Source organism: Gopherus flavomarginatus, chromosome 10 (assembly GCF_025201925.1).
Source record: "Gopherus flavomarginatus isolate rGopFla2 chromosome 10, rGopFla2.mat.asm, whole genome shotgun sequence".
In the NCBI taxonomy this organism is placed as follows: domain Eukaryota; kingdom Metazoa; phylum Chordata; order Testudines; family Testudinidae; genus Gopherus; species Gopherus flavomarginatus.
Genome location: NC_066626.1, coordinates 25,708,689 through 25,725,353, shown reverse-complemented (window position 1 = coordinate 25,725,353; position 16,665 = coordinate 25,708,689). Strand labels below are relative to the sequence as shown.

At 42.2% G+C, this 16,665-nt stretch overlaps 1 protein-coding gene across 11 annotated transcripts in view; it reads right to left on the bottom strand.

Annotated features, from left to right (window-relative positions):
- ANKRD44 (ankyrin repeat domain 44) overlaps positions 1–16,665 on the bottom strand; it is a 225,996-nt gene that overhangs the window by 45,180 nt on the left and 164,151 nt on the right. For 4 of the 11 annotated variants that reach the window (XM_050969482.1, XM_050969491.1, XM_050969487.1 and 1 more), the window contains exons 15-17: positions 14,437–14,520; positions 12,044–12,155; positions 1,598–1,624 (exon numbers count right to left, since the gene is read on the bottom strand). In XM_050969482.1, coding sequence (XP_050825439.1) covers positions 1,598–1,624; positions 12,044–12,155; positions 14,437–14,520 — 223 coding nt within the window. The remainder of the gene's footprint in view (positions 1–1,597; positions 1,625–12,043; positions 12,156–14,436; positions 14,521–16,665) is intronic. The other 7 variants (XM_050969486.1, XM_050969492.1, XM_050969490.1 and 4 more) reach the window with 3 other exon arrangements.

Sequence of the window (16,665 nt, the reverse complement as noted above, 5' to 3'; positions counted from 1 at the left end):
TTAACCAGTGCAATTTTTCTAATGCAGAAAAGGCCTATAGAGATCAAGAAGCTTGAAGAAGGTGTAAATTGAAATAGAGTTGGAGATCTTTTAAATCTGCATCTTTTGTACATACTCCTGGTTAGCTGATTTTCCTGCTATGCTCCTTTCTTTTGCGCACTCTGTGTGTAAATTACTTAGGGCTTGTCTACACTTAAAGCACTACAGCAAAGCAGCTACACCGCTGTAGCGCTTCAGTGAAGACACTACTTATACAGATGAAAAGGGCTCTCCCGAGGGTGAAGGTAAGCCACCTCCCTGAAGTGGCTGATCAGAGAATTCATCCCTTGACCTGGCGCTGCCTACACTGGGCGTTAGGTCGGTTTAACTGTGTTGCTCAGGTGACATAGTTATGCCAACCTAATTCCCTAGTGTAGACCAGGCCTTAGAGTCCCATAGGAGTTGGCTACACTTGCAAGTTAGAGTGGATTAAAGCAGCCCCGGGAACCCTAGCTCATTACCCGTCCACACTGGCAAGGTACATAGAGCGCTCTGATTCCACAGCTAGAGCGCTCCTGATACTCCACCTCGGCGAGAAGATTAACTCTTGCTGTGCATTGGCTGAAATGCCCAGGCGTCATTGTGAACGAGGTGTTGCATTACTGCGCTCTGATCAGCCTCCGGAAACATCCCATAATTCCCTTAAGTCAAGTGGCCACTCTTGTCATTATTTTTGAATCACTCCAGGCATGCCAATATGCCCTACGAAAGCTCCATTTCTGACAGCTGGCATGCTTATCTGCTCCAAGACAAAGCAACCATTACTGTGGAATGCTGTGTGAGAGAGAGAGGCGGGGAGGAGGGTCTGTTGCTGTCTGAACTTACAAGACAGCACGCTGACATGGTCTCAGCCCCCCAAAAACCCACTCCTTCTCCCCCCATATACACACAACACACTCCCGTCATACTCCACCCCACCCCCCTCCTTTGAAAAGCACATTGCAGCCACTTGCATGCTGGGATAGCTACCACAATGCACTGCTCTCTGTGGCTGTTACAAGAGCTGGTAATGTGGCCACGCCAGTGTGCTTGCAGCTGTCAGTGTGGACAGACTGCAGTGATCTCCCTACTGCGCTCTACGAAGGCTGGTTTAACTCAAAGTGCTCTACATCTGCAAGTGTAGCCATGCCCATAGATTCAGACTCACTTCTGAAATGGCTCTGTAGTTTAACAAAAAACAAAACAAAAAAACCCCTAGAAACTGTAGATTTTGCTTCACATTACCAAAAGCAGCACTAATTTATATATAGAAAGTGACACACCAATCAGATACATGTGACTGATCCACTGGACTCAGAAAATCATACTGATTGAAGAAAAGCAAAATATTTTCAAGTGGAAGCTTGAAATCTAGTCTTTAAGAAGCAGCAATCAGAAGGCTTGATTTAAATAAAAGTGACGCACATGCATTTATTTGACGTACATAGCATGCTGGCTAAGAAATAGTGATTTTTCTGTTGAGTTCATAACAGAGTGAATACAAGAAAGCGTGTAGCAGTAAGAATTTTGAAGGAAAATTAAAATACACAACATGCAATTATTTTTTTCATTTACTTACTATATCCAAAGGAGTTTTGTTTCCAATCTGATTAAAAATGGTAATTAGTATAATTAAAACAGAGAATATGAGAACATTTTGGTGCATTACAGATGTTTCTTTTTTAGTTCTTTGCTTTACAATAAACTGCATTACAAATATTGCTTGAATTTTTTTCCCAGGAACTAGGTCTCTGATCTAAAGGTCTTGATCCTGCAGGTCTCTACTTACATATGTAGCACTTCTAAAGCAAACGGGACAACTCACTACTGAAAGACTGGGCCCCTGAATATGTACTGTGTGGAGTCAAACATTTTCTTTACTGGAAAAAAAAAAGTAGGGGGGAAATACGATGAAATACAGATCTATCACTAACCTGTTTGTTCAATGGGTACTGCTAGAGATATATGTTAAAATTATACAGTGCTTTTTTATGCTAGTAAAAAACCCTAAAACTTAATTGTTTTTAGAATATCAGTGAACACAGAGAGTAAGCAAACTGTTAAAACTGTTCCACTAAAAGATTAATCATCAATATGGTGATGCAGGAGACATTGCTAACTGGCAGTGCCCCTAGGAAGCCTGAATGATGTTGAATAGCTATTGCAATTGCAATTTGAGTCCAGTCAGAGAAGAACAATTCATATAAGTCCATTTTAGATATTGTTTAATAAAGTTATTAATTAAATTACACATTAGGACAGTGAAGTGACTCTAGTGTATTTCCCAGTTTTGTTCCACAAAAAAAGAAGGTGAAAGTGGTTGAGGTTTAAGTTTAATAAAAAAAAGCACAGTGAGCCACAAAAGTTTCCTGTGCTCTAAAATGTACAGCTTTGAACCTTGTTTCCTGCATGGAAAGTCAGTTTCAGTTAATGTTAAAACCATGTAGTTTTACAATGTTGCCTTCCTAAAAACCTAGCTTTCTCTTTGTTAAATACATGTGAAGAATGAATGCTCATCTGCAAGTTGCCTTCAGGAGGGCTAGAATAGAGATCATAATTTTATCTTCATTATACTTCTTTAAAACAGTTGCAGAGATGCAGTTGTGTGTGTTATGCTGTAATTTTCCTACCATAATGAACTCGGGTTACACAGAAAAACACTGTTACACCGTTTCAATTTCAGTAAGGTTCTATGCATTAACAAAAAATAGATTTACCAACCAATCTTTAATCCAGCAATAATTCTAAGTATTCTATTTAACGCTGTTCCTACATGTTATTAGAGTCCTTGGCACATATCCCACAGCTCTGTACATCTGAAGAAACGAGATGGCAGGACATTGCTGCTGTGGGGATAGGAGTCTTCTGTCATTGATTTGTGTTATTAAAGTTGGGCAGGTTTTTTTTTAAATTACATGACATGGTTACATATGATTTTTCCCCTCTGAATTTTAAGCTTTGATTTGGGACAAAAGGAATGGAATTAAGACAGCTAAAAGGGAATTAAAGGGAATAAAGAGGGAAACAGAGCAGTGAATGTGCGGTCCTAACGTTACAGCAATCAGACAGTTTAGAGGTAGACATGCTGCTCCTTGAATCACCAGGAAAGTCAAGGAGTCTGACAGCCGCCCCACTCACCCACTCAGCAGTGTATTTACATTCCAGACCACAAAGAGATACAGGCATTATTGGGCTGGGTGTATGTATGGCTAGTAGATTCTCTGGGTACTCACATTAAATAAATATCACTGTCTATATTCTTTCGGGTTAAATAATTTGGGCTGACTTGGATGATAATCGTTTTTTTAAAAATGCTGTAGGAATTTTCGTGCCCTCTCCTTGGAAATTTTCATGTCTCCAGTCAGGGCTCAGCATGACTGTCACTTGGTTTATGATCACTCCCTCTCTTAGTAGTAAAGGACATTTTTCTCCCTCCATTTTATGCCTGTATTTGTGTGGTGATGGTGGTTGGAACTACTCTTGGTTACAGTTATGGTCACATTCCAGGAGCCTGAACCAGGCATATGCTCTTTTCTCAGAATACTTCATGCTATAACAGTAGATCTTTCTTATTGTTAGAAATGAAGGGCCTCATTACTAAAGGGTGAAAGATTATTTCAAGTTACTTCAATAGAACTAGGATGATTTACACCAGCTGAGGTGCTGCATCCTTTTGCCTTGTCCACACAGAATCCAATTCTTTAATGTAATCTTCACAATACAGTTTCCAGGGGAGACACTGAAACTCCTCTTTTATTATAAGCCACTTTTAAAAGGAGCATTAATTATGCAGAGCTTGGCTTGTACAGACCTCCTGTATACACTCCTGATGTTTACACTTGCTTCCACAATGCACACTTTTACCCAAAATGATGTCCTGGAGAAGACCTGCCAGACTCTAATTTTTAAATATCCTGACAACAACTTGAAGTAAAGTGCAGAATGAGGATCCTTTTCTTTCTATACACCTTTTCTCCACCAAGGTAGTAATGCCAATAGGGTCAAGCTCATCCCTGGTACAATCCCTTGGCTCTGGCATCCGGCCTGACTCCAGCTCTGACCCTGAGCTCCAATTCCTGAATGCTGACTCCAGCTCTAACCACTAGACATGACCACCCCCGTCCTGGTCTCTGACACTAAATCTGGGATGGTTAACAACTCCGGTATCAAAGTCACGAGCAAGTGACTCTAGTCATCCCAAACAAGTACTGATAAAGGACTCAATGCTGAATACAGTTATGCATATACTTCATTTTCAGTTCATATTTAATTTTTCCAGAATTGGATCTAAAATCTTGACCCTTGAAGAACCAGAATGGTAAGTGGGCTGGGGGGCAGGGGGCTGGACTCGATGACCTTTCAGGGTCCTTCCAGTTCTAGGAGATTGGTATAGCTCCAATTATTATACAAGTGCCTCCATTTAGGGCAGTCACAAAGGGGGAAGGTAGAACCATGTCCTCATAATAAAGAGGTGGAGATGCAGGCAACAAGGAATCCCACTATCTGTACAAATATCTGAGTCATAGCCAGATGTGGAAAGGGAACTTTTGAATGCTTATCCCAAGCAAACATGAGATTAACTTATCACTAATAATTAGCCTCTACTCTCCCTGCTGTGATGGATGGATGACTGTTGATAAGGGATATATAAAATTAGCATTAACCATATGACAGATTTACTGGGTTAATGATTTTAGCTTCTTCACATACCAGGTTTAGACTGTACTTCCTCTGCATTCTTAAGATGTTTTTCTGAGCATAGGGGCTCTCTCTCAGGGTACGTCTACACTATGGGAGTAGTCCAATTTTACATAAACCGGTTTTGTAAAACAGATTGTTCGAGTGCACGCGGCCACACTAAGCACATTAATTCGGCGGTGTGCGTCCATGGTCCGAAGCTAGCATCGATTTCCGGAACGTTGCACTGTGGGTAGCTATTCCGTAGCTATCCCATAGTTCCCGCAGTCTCCCCCGCCCCTTGGAATTCTGGGTTGAGATCCCAGTGCCTGACAGGGCAAAAATCATTGTTGCGTGTGGTTCTGGGTAAATGTCGTCACTCATTCCTTCCTCCGGGAAAACAATGGAAGACAATGATTTCGTGCCCTTTTTCTCTGGATTGCCCTGGCAGATGCCATAGCATGGCAACCATGGAGCCAGTTCAGCTTTTTTTTTTTTTTTTTACTGTCACCGTACGTGTACTGGATGCCGCTGACAGAGGCGTTACTGCAGCGCTACACAGCAGCATTCATTTGTTATTGCATGATAGCAGAGATGGTTATCAGTTGTTCTGTACCGTCTGCTGCCATTGTAAATTGGCAATAAGATGACGGTTATCTGTCGTTCTGTACTGTCTGCTGCTATCATAGGTGCCCCTGGCTGAGGTCGGCCGGGGGCGCAAAGGCAAAAATGGGAATGACTCCCCGAGTCAATCCCTCCTTTATGGTATCTAAAAATAGAGTTAGTCCTGCCTAGAATATGGGGCAAATGTACTAGAGAACCAGTGTATTAGAGAGCACAGCTGGTCCATGTCAGATCCCGCAGAAATGACGAGCTGCATGCCATTCATGGGGGTTGCCCCTGCAACAACCCCACCCGTTGCTTTCCTCCTCCCCCAACCTTCCTGGGCTACCGTGGCACTGTCCCCCCCATTTGTGTCATGAAGTAATAAAGAATGCAGGAATAAGAAACAGTGACTTGTTAGTGAGATAAAATGAGGGTGAGGCAGCATCCCGCTGCTGTGATAGTCCAGGCAGAACATTAAGCGGTGCGGGGGAGAGGAGCCCAGCATCCCACTGCTATGATAGTCCAGACAGTACAAAATCTTTTCTTTACACATGAAAGGGAGCGGGCTGATGGACCTCAACCCCCAGTTGCTATGATGAGGACGGTTACCAGCCGTTCTGTCCCATCTACTGGGAATGACCAGGAATCATTCCTATTTTTACCCAGGCACCCCCGGCCAGCCTCACCGGAGGCCAGCCAGGAGCACTCATGGGCTGATGGTGATGACGGATAGCAGTCATATTGTAACATCTGCCACCGGGGAGGGGAGAAGAGCAGATACTGCTCTTCACTGCTGCAGCATCGCGTCTACCACCAGCATTCAGTAGACATAGGGTGATATTGAAAAAAGTCAAGAAACGCTTTCCCTTTTCTTTCACGTGGTGGGGGGAGGGAGTAAATTGACGAGCTATACCCTGAACCACGCCGGACAATGTGTTTGAACTTACAGGCACTGGGAGCTCAGCCAAGAATGCAAATACTTTTCAGAGACTGCTGTGGGATAGCTGGAGTCCTCTGTACCCCCTCCCTCCCTCCATGAGCGTCCGTTTGATTCTTTGGCTTTCCGTTACGCTTGTTACGCAGCACTGTGTAGCCTGGAGATTTTTTTCAAACGCTTTGGCATTTCATCTTCTGTAACGGATCTCTGATAGAACAGATTTGTCTCCCCATACAGCGATCAGATCCAGTATCTCCCATACGGTCCATGCTGGAGCTCTTCTTGGATTTGGGACTGCATCGCCACCCGTGCTGATCAGAGCTCCACGCTGGGCAAACAGGAAATGTAATTCAAAAGTTCGCGGGGCTTTTCCTGTTTACCTGGCCACTGCATCCGAGTTCAGATTGCTGTCCAGAGCAGTCACAGTGGTGCACTGTGGGATACCGCCCGGAGGCCAATACCGTCGATTTGCGGCCACACTAACCCTAATCCGATATGGTAATACCAATTTTAGCGCTACTCCTCTCGTTGGGGAGAAGTACAGAAACCAATTTAAAGAGCCCTTTATATTGATATAAAGGGCCTCGTACTGTGGATGGGTGCGCCGTTAAATTGGTTTAACGCTGCTAAAATCGGTTTAAATGCGTAGTGTAGACAAGGCCTCACACTTCAACAGACTCCCTCAGTTAAATGAAAGAAACATATCGAGATATGCCTCTTCTATTAGATGTGATTTTCAGTGCAATGATTTTCTAATTCCACCCTCAACTGTATTACAGTTGCATTAATTTACTTTCTGCCTCAGCCAAAAGGTAGAATTCATTTGCAGACAGAACAGAGGGGATAATAGACTACAATAAAAAAGAATAATTAATTCTTGTGGCCAACCAAAATATTCCACTGCTACAGAAGGACATTTTACATGTTCTAAACCTACATAAAATCAAAAGGGTTTAAATGGCCTTCCAAATAACACTTGAATGTGAAATTACAGTTTAAATTGCACACTTTGCACATCTATTCAGATTTTACATTAATAGCCCATTTCAGTGAAATATACAGGTTTTTAAAAACACCAATATTAACTCAGTGATGTTAATCTCACCATGACTCCAAAATATTAGCTAGTGACCTCCCTGAATACTAAAGAAATCAGTCCAGATTTAAACAAATGTGTAAGGAAAGAGGTTATTTTTAGCAGAAAGAAAGCAGATAGGGGATACTGACACATATTTACTCAAATATGTGTGCCTACCATTCAGTCTTTTATGGATGGCTGGTTATAGATGGAAATAGAATTCAGGTAACCACTCTCTTCCCCATTTGTTTAGCTGCATGTCATCATTCACCACTGTACAGATATTCCATTAACATCACAGATGATCTAAGTGCCATCAGGTACAAAATCCCTCTGATTGAACACTATTTCAGAACAAGATATTATGACAGCAAGTGACCATGTAAGCTTTAACTAGTTGGGTCAAAAGATCTGCCTTTTCACTATTAATCCTCTTCTCTCCTAACTACTTCCATTCACACACAACACTCCGTTCACTCCAACTGGTGTGGAAAGATGTAGGGTTTCCAACTCCATGCCCTCCTTAATACATACACGCACAGCATTATATGTGCATCACATATTATAAGGTTAGACATTTTTCTAAAATCACCTTCCTGTTTGTTATGCGACTACTGAGGGGCTAAGTTTCTGAGGGCACTATAGATCACTGATGCTTTGAGAATAGAATCTAGCTTTCAATTATACATGTGCAACCTCAACCTTGCAGAAAAGCATAATTGTGAGCAGAAATTAACCTTAATTATTTGATGAATCTGGAATGATTTATTTAAATCTTAATGAGAGTTGAGGGGGCTCCTTTGTTCCTAGGATAGGGTCCACAATGAATAACAGAAGCCAAAAAAACATCATATTCCATGGACAATTATCCTTTCCCCAATTGAAACCAAGGAATTTTTTAAAATAATGCTGATAATAGTGGGATGCTTAAGAAAACATGGATCAGTTCTCCTAACTAATTTATCTCCATTTTATATTGTCTCTTCCTCTTTATATCTTTTAATTAAGAAGTGACTAATTATTTGAAATAGGATATTTTTTTATACAGTTTTGGTCAGCAATCACCATAAAACAGAAAAACAAGAATATAATCAGACCTTTGAAAAGTCTGATGAATTGCAGAATGCTTGAAGCAAGCAACCCTCTGCATCAATCCACAGATTCAACCGTGGGGTTGATTAAAATTGAATGCTGCCTGCAACATTAACTAAGGAGTTCTGTAACAGGGTGGGTAGCCCAACCCTCCAGACATTAAGAGTAAAATCACCCTGTTTTGTATCTCCTTCCCCCACCAAGAACACTGCCCATGTCAGGGCAAGTGCTACCCACGGGGGATATATTTATATTTTCCTCCATTTAGTGATGCTTTCAGCTTTGGGACTGCAGGGTCTAGGCACTCTCCAATTCTCCATCCGCTTTGCTAACCATGATAAGCAGTGACCCCTTTCTTCTAGGGTTGCCTGATGCTCCTCAGCCAGATTGCCCCTTTGCCTCAGGGCCACCTGCCTGGCCGCCTCCAATGCAGCTATTTTCTCCTGGTACTTCTCTGTCAGAAAGATCAGCCTTTCACTCTTCTCCCCTGTCAGCAATGTGTCACACCTCTTGGCAGCAGTACCAGGTTCTGCCATGACTGCAGCCTCCACCCTTACTGCAGCCTCAAGGGATGTGAACTGTTCATACACGCTCCTGGCTGATGTTTTCTGCTGCTTGATTTCTTAGACCCAAGCCTGCAGCTGCCCTGCTTTACTCAGGGGAACTTTCAACTCCTTAGCCTCCTCCTTAATTCTGTGCTTCAGTTCTTTTACTCGGTACCTGATCCTCTCCAGCTCATCCTTCCAACACAGTGTCATTTCCCCCACCTTGGTTAGGGAATGATTTGTCCCTCTGGAGCTGGCACTTCTGCCAGCAGACTATTGCATTCCCCTATCCTATGGGCTTCTGATGCTACAGAATGCTTGTTGGCCTTTTTCGCCTTAGGCCTCTCTGTTGGGAATCTGCTGCACCCTCTCACCCTTGATCCATCTAGCCAAGGATTATCTTCCTTATTCTGCAGGGCTTTCCTCAACCGCTTCTTCAAGGGCAGACCTAACATGCCCAGCCTTTCCACACTTATAGCATTTAGGTTGCCTCTTCCCCCTCTCTCCCCGATCCATCCTTTAGCATTCCTCTGATTGACTGGATCACCTCTGGAATCAGGTTGCCACCCTGGGCATTCAAACGGTCTGTCCTTATTTCCCACACTAGAAACAGAAGCCCAGTGCATACCTCTCCGGCTGATCACGTGCTGTTGATTTTGCCAGGCTGCCCACAGCACCTCCGGTTGTCTGTTGATCCTGCAGAAGCTGCAAGAGGACAACCTGGATTTGCTGTTGTCACACTAGATACTGCAGTACCTATTCCATCCTGTGCTCCAGAGATACACCATTGTTGCTTCCCTCCTTGACAGGAAGGGGTTCAGAGATCCTGGTGACTGCACCAATTTGTAGCAGTGTGGCCACTATTGCCTCCTGAGCTCCCCATCACAGACAGGGTTGCCTCTGCAGCTCCCCATCCCTGTTTTCTCCTTTATGGGGCTCCTTAAACTCCACATAGTTTAAAGGAAAAAATAAAATATTCCCCACCTGGGGTCCAGTTTATTTAGTTCTGAGACATGCACTGGTCCTTCTGACCCCGTGTCTCTTATCCCTTAGTTGGGGAGTTCCTTGCCTTCTTTCCCAGACCAGGACCACAGTTCATTGTCTCCATAAATGTGCTCAATGAAGCCAGTCTTGCTTCCTGCAGCTGCTGCCTCTTCAAGCCAGCTACCACTTCTCAGGCTTCTGTTTTCTGAGCATCCCCCACTCACTGCAGCCACCTGCTGCTCTTTATAAGGAATTAGCAGCCCACACACAGGTCTACTGCCTTTAATGATCAGGGTTGGCTAGACCCAGGCCCTGCAGCCACTAAGGGGCAAGCCACCCTGTTACATGTCCCTATTCTTATTTATGGTAGAGGAGATGGTCAGATTGGGCACGATTCTAAATCTCAGTCTAAGATGAAGACTCTCAAAGATTCTCTCTCTCAAATGAATAAATGAAGGGTGGAAGAACAGGTGTCAGAATTTGACGACCTACTCTTCCTCCCTGTGTTACATGGAAAAGGAGGGGCTTGCAGTACCAAAAAAATTCATGGATGGAAATGAATAAAAATTAAGGGCTGATTTGTTTAACTAAGAAAATCTGTGGCAATCTGCTGCTGTCAACACTGAAATCAAGGTTGTGGTTCCAGACAAATTCCTAGACACACCTCTCTTGCTGAAGGCACACTAAATTATAACCAAACCATGCCAGGGTCTCCCACAACACACACTGCTGCTGTTCCTTTTCACCTGAACTGTATAGATTCATATCGTAGCAGACAAAATCTAAATTTCAATTTAGAGTTTCCTTGCTTTTGTGACTTTGATGTAGACCATCAACACAATTTCCCACATGGCAACTGTGACTATTACTATGCATATTATGAAAAGTAGTCCATGTGTATTGTGCAGTCATCCCTTTTAATCAGGGGTGGCTCTAGCTTTTTTGCCGCCCCAAGCACGGCAGTCAGACAGCCTTTGTCGGCTTGCCTGTGGGAGGTCCCCGGTCCCACAGATTTGGTGGCTTGCCTGCGGGAGGTCTGCCACTCCCACAGCTTCAGCATACCCACCGCCGAATTGCTGCCCAATCCACGGGACCAGCAGACCTCCCGCAGGCAAGCCGCAGAAGGCAGCCTGACTGCTGCCCTCACAGGGACCAGCAGGGCACCCTCCATGACTTGCCGCCCCAGGCACGCACTTGGAGCGCTGGTGCCTAGAGCCGCCGCTGCTTTTAATACAGAAATACTTTGGCCTGTTAAACAAACCAAGGAAGCAAAAAAAGGTACTAAAAAGGCACCCAATGCCTCCATTTTACAGGACTGAGTATATAAAAAATTTCATTTCTTAACTTTAAGCCATTTTTGGTGTGATTAGAGTCTGCAAAACAATATTAATAAAGTCTTCATCATGCTGCAGATTTCAAGCACTTCAGCTCATCTGCGTCACATGCTATTCATTTTTACAAGTCATAACTTTTCACGAATTCACACTATATAACTTTCTAGCAACTGTGCTTTTTTGCTGACAAGTATATTGTCTCCCTACCTGATATGGTTAAACATATGAAAATTAGGAAGTATAATATTGACACGGACTCTCGTAATACTGCAATTACTGCATAATATGTAAGGAAAGGTTCTACTTTTGTGCAGTTGATAGTAAGGAGTGTCATGCTACTCAGTTACTCAGCTTCATTAGATCATTCAGTTAATGTGTTATCTATGAAACATATGAAACATATGAAAATTAGGAAGTATAATATTGACACGGACTCTCGTAATACTGCAATTACTGCATAATATGTAAGGAAAGGTTCTACTTTTGTGCAGTTGATAGTAAGGAGTGTCATGCTACTGAGTTACTCAGCTTCATTAGATCATTCAGTTAATGTGTTATCTATGTGCAGGAATCAAGGATTTGTCTTGAAAAGGCCATAACAATGCCAAGTTACATCTGCTTCTGAATATTTGTCTGTAGCGTACCTTCCTCTACATTTCTTCAGCATCATGAACATCCATGGTGCTAAACAATAACAATTCTGTAGAGTTCATAACATGCCCATGAACATCTTCTAAAAATGGAAGTCTTAGCACTGATTGAGCTGACTCACCAATTCCAAACACTGTCTATGGCCATAAGCAGCAGCATAGTGCACTGTGTTGTACCCTTCTTTATCTTGGATCGATGGATTGGCATCATTTTGAAGCAGGAACTCTAGACACCTGTGAATAATTTACACATTTAAAGTACAGATTATACCATTTAACAGAATCATCTCCATTGCAACTATGAGCAACACTAAAGCCTCTTTTCTAAAAAGCTGGCTATTAAATGTTATATTCCTTACAGAATCTTGTACCACACAAGAGTTTTCCTGCCTTAAACTTCTGTGCAGCAATATCTGCTGGTCCTGGAGTAGCTTGTTTGATACTGTGACACTCTGTATCCCAAAGCAACACCATTACACCCCCATATATACCATGATTATATGATTATGGTATGTCTTATATGAAGTATGTCATGTAAGTTATTAATGGAAAAGTTATGATTTGCTGAATATGATTACCCTGTTTGTATGCATGTATCATTTTATTATCTAAAGTTATGAATATTGACTATGTACCAGTATTTCAAATGTGTTTGCTCCTGGATAACACCCACAAGGCAGTTTACATCCAGTGTAGCCAGCATATTGTGGATGAACCATTCAAGGTGATGGCCAATTAAGAAACACAATAGGCCATAGAAGAACCTTATCTCCATCTGATGGGTTTTCCTGTGGATGCTTCAGCCAGAATATGGGTAATGTCTGCTATGACTCATCAAAGCATGCAAGGGCATGTGACTAGATCATATGATACTGGACTCCATCTTGTGCCTGTGCTTTTCTACAAACTGTGCTGGAGACTCTGCTTGGAACAATGAAGTTCCCTCCACATGGAAGAAGCAATAAAAGGGGGAAGTGACATCATCACTTGTCCTCACTCCTCCCTCCCCCCACTCAACACCTGGAAATACCTAAGGAATAAAGATTGAAGTGGGGAGGTGGTCTCAGGCAGGAAAGGCGGAATCCCAGCCTGTGTATGGAAGACTGGTGAACTGTTTGTACCATAAAGGTGAGACACTGCTTGATTCAAATCCTGTCTAGTTTATAGGACTTAGATTGATATTTTGTTTTATTTTCTAGGCAATCTACTTGGATCTTTATACTTATTACTTATAATCACTTAAAATCTCTCTGTATCTAATAAATCTGTTTTATATTTTACCTAAAAACCATGTGGTTTGAGTGAAGTGCATGAAAAAATATTAGCTCAGTTAACAAAAACCTCTGTATGTCCTCTCCACATTGAGGGAGGAGCAGACTGGGTATAAACTTACACTGCTCAGGCTTTTGACCAGGGCAGGATGGTACAGTTCTGGAGTCCTAGGCTGGGGAGCTGCGGGGGAACTGGCTGGAGCCTCTCTATTTGTTGGTTCATGAGTGGCTGGCAAAAGCATTCATATAACTCAGTTTGGTGCGTCCCTGCCTGTAAATGTTTGAGTGAGTGCAGGACCAGGAAAGGTCTGCAGCTTGTCACAGCATCATGGTGAGAGAGGGAGCCCATGCTGGTACAACAGAGGGCCCACCAGTACCCCACTTCCAGGTTGCACCTCAGCAACGCCTGTCAGAGATAGTAACAGATCTGAAGTTCAACACAGCCAGTACTGCCTCTCTAGTTTTTAAGATACATTTCTACAACAAAGAGCCAACAAGAAAATTATATTTAACTTTATCATGGGGTAAATAGCTTACCTAGAACTAAGAAAAGTGACAATGTCATTACTGATACAGTTCAAAATTCACTGATCAAAATCACAGGTGTCTAAACTAATCCAATAGCTGGCTGACTCTGAGCTCAATGACAACTAAGCTATTATCCCAAATACATATATTTTTAATTCTTTTGATAGCAATAATTTCTCTATCCGAATCAAATATGTTCTGGGTACTTCCTGGGCCATCTATCAGAGTTTAATTTTTTTACCCCTCTGGAAAAAGATTTCAAAAAGTTTTCTTTGTCACTCTCTTCCATGTGTCACAACATGTAGTCAAACTAATGTAAAACTATTACCAACACCAGTGACATTTAAAACAAAAACACTGCACAAAAACATCAGAGTTGAACACAGTAATACCTGTAGAGGACACTGGGTTATATTTTCCTTGCAACATACAAACCTAGTGTATCGTATTTAAATAAAATAGTGTGGGATATTAAAGAATTATTAGAGTACCAATGCAATAAACATGCAGTTAGGGAAAGCAACAAGCATGGAAACAGAATTGGAAAATACATTAATAGATCAAAGAGCATTTTACTCAGGTTAGCTTCTAATAGTATCAGGCATCATCTGTAGCAGAGCAATGAGTGAACAAGACAGGAGTGTAAACTGCAGCCTAAAGAAGCAGAGGCACTCTCTAAAAATGGAGTCTAACTGCTGTATTGACACCAAACTTACAATGCAGCTTCTTTTTCCTTCATCTCATTGGCTCTTTCAAGTTCTTCGGCATTTTCATGGGAGTTACCTAAAATATTCTTTCTTCTTAACATAAGGGATAGAAAAATGCAACTCATTTTCAAAACGTCAGATCAGTGATTTTGGTGTAATTTACCACCCCCACTCTCTCCTCCAGTCAAGCGACCAATTCTAAGCATTAGTAAAGTTCAATAAAGGGCCTAGCATATGAACTAATCACATTCCCAGACATTGAACACACCTAAAATATGCCAGCTCTTCATTCTGTACGTCAACTTCAAAAGTAATCAAAAAGTTTTGATTTCCAAAAGAACCAATTTGTTCATCACTTTCTGGAACTTTCTGTTTCCCTACACCTGCCCATTGCCCTCAAAGACTCTTCTTTGCAACCCTATGCTCCCAATCGCCATCTCCATCCTCTACCCATGGTAACTTGCTGTACCTCCCTGTTGACCAAGGGACAGAACCCTGAGAAATTTTAACCACCAGCACTAAATTGGCCTGTCTTGACTCTGCTCTCGATGTGTTGCTGACAGTTCCCACACTCTGCTAAGGGTCTAGGCAACACTCTTATGACACTCCAACAAGACTCTTTAGATCTGTAAAGAGCTGAATAATTGTTCAAACTTTTGAGCCTACTGGAAAGTGGAGTCTCTCTGGTAATGTTACATGAAGGGTATCAGTCTGGTGGGAATGGCTGGCAGTGGGTTAAATTTTATAAACAGACATTATTTGACCCTCAGGACTGTAGAAATCAAGAGCCAAGAAAGAAAAAAAAAAGTTTCTGAACTGCTGTGAACCTTCACAAATATTTGACTAAAAAACACAGTTTAGTCTACTTGGATTTTTTGCCAAACTAATTTGCCCATAACGAATTTTAGTCTCTATCTAACACACACATTCCAGACTGGATTTTGAACAATACAGAATGGCGAATCTTTTCAAAACATTCAGTGTGCCATGCTCCACATCCAGATTTGACATTATGTATCCCAATAATGATCCCAATTCTGTCTGATGTCCAGAAGGATTGCAGATATCATAGATATCTGAGATACGCAGAATATGCACCATTAATTCACACAGGATGTTCCCTGACTATTACTCATGTGTCATGCCTCAGAAGTAAATGAACCATTCAATGCTGTAAAAGTGTTAGAGGATGGCACATGCATTGACCATGGACCCAAACACTCCCAGACACACTTAAAGGCTGCATCTGCTAACCACAGTCAGATGATCTCAATTAAATTATTAATAAGTCTCAAGAAGAGGGGTGGAGGGAGAGTCCCTGCTGATCTGCAGAGACAATATATTCAAAAAAATCTCCATTTACTGGTAAGTGGCCTATTTCATTAAAATGTCTCTGCTAATTCTGAGTGTAGGAAGGGATACATTCTACTAACAAGTCGTCAAGACAGCTGAACCTCTGGTAGAACAAACTTTTAGTCCTTCCCGAACTGGGATTGCTGCCTGCTCATTACCAAGCTGGATACAAAGAAGAATCATCTTCAATGGTCTTTGGACCTAAATAGCCTGACCTCTGGAATTTTTTCCCATATGTTGGAAATAGCCATGATGACCTACAAAATGACTTAGTTCTGTCCAGGCAGAAAATAATGGTCTTCTTCACCCTTAGCTTATACAACCTGGCCTGTCCTAGAAAGTCTCAAGCTCTAGGAAAAAAAGAGAAGGCAACAAACATGAAATAATCATCAGGCATAAATTCAGAGTAAGGCCACAAAAGCACAGTATCGTTCCACAGCATACTAAAGGCAGATCAGCCAGGGGTTCTTGAATCTTACTCACTCATCTAAATGATACAGCGGCTACTAAAAGGACAATATAAGACGACAAGAACACTCCTCATGATGTTCAAATCCAATGTTCCAGTTGGAACTAAGTTTGAAATGTGCTTTTTCTGTGAAAAATGGCTGGGCGTCGAGGGGAGAGAAGAAGATGCATCCATGTGTGCTGTGTTTCAGTGCCTTCCACATCAAATTTACTCAGTGTTTTCTAACTGCCAGCTCCTTCTGCAGTCTCCAAGACTCAACAGTCTGTGCTGACTGTAAGCAACAGAAGTAGTGGGGTCAGACAACCTTACTCGTCTGGAAATGGAACATGATGAATTCATGATTGGGATTACATGACAGGACTCCCTGTAATTTAGGACTGGACTCAATGACCCAGGAGACCCCTTCCAGTCCTAAA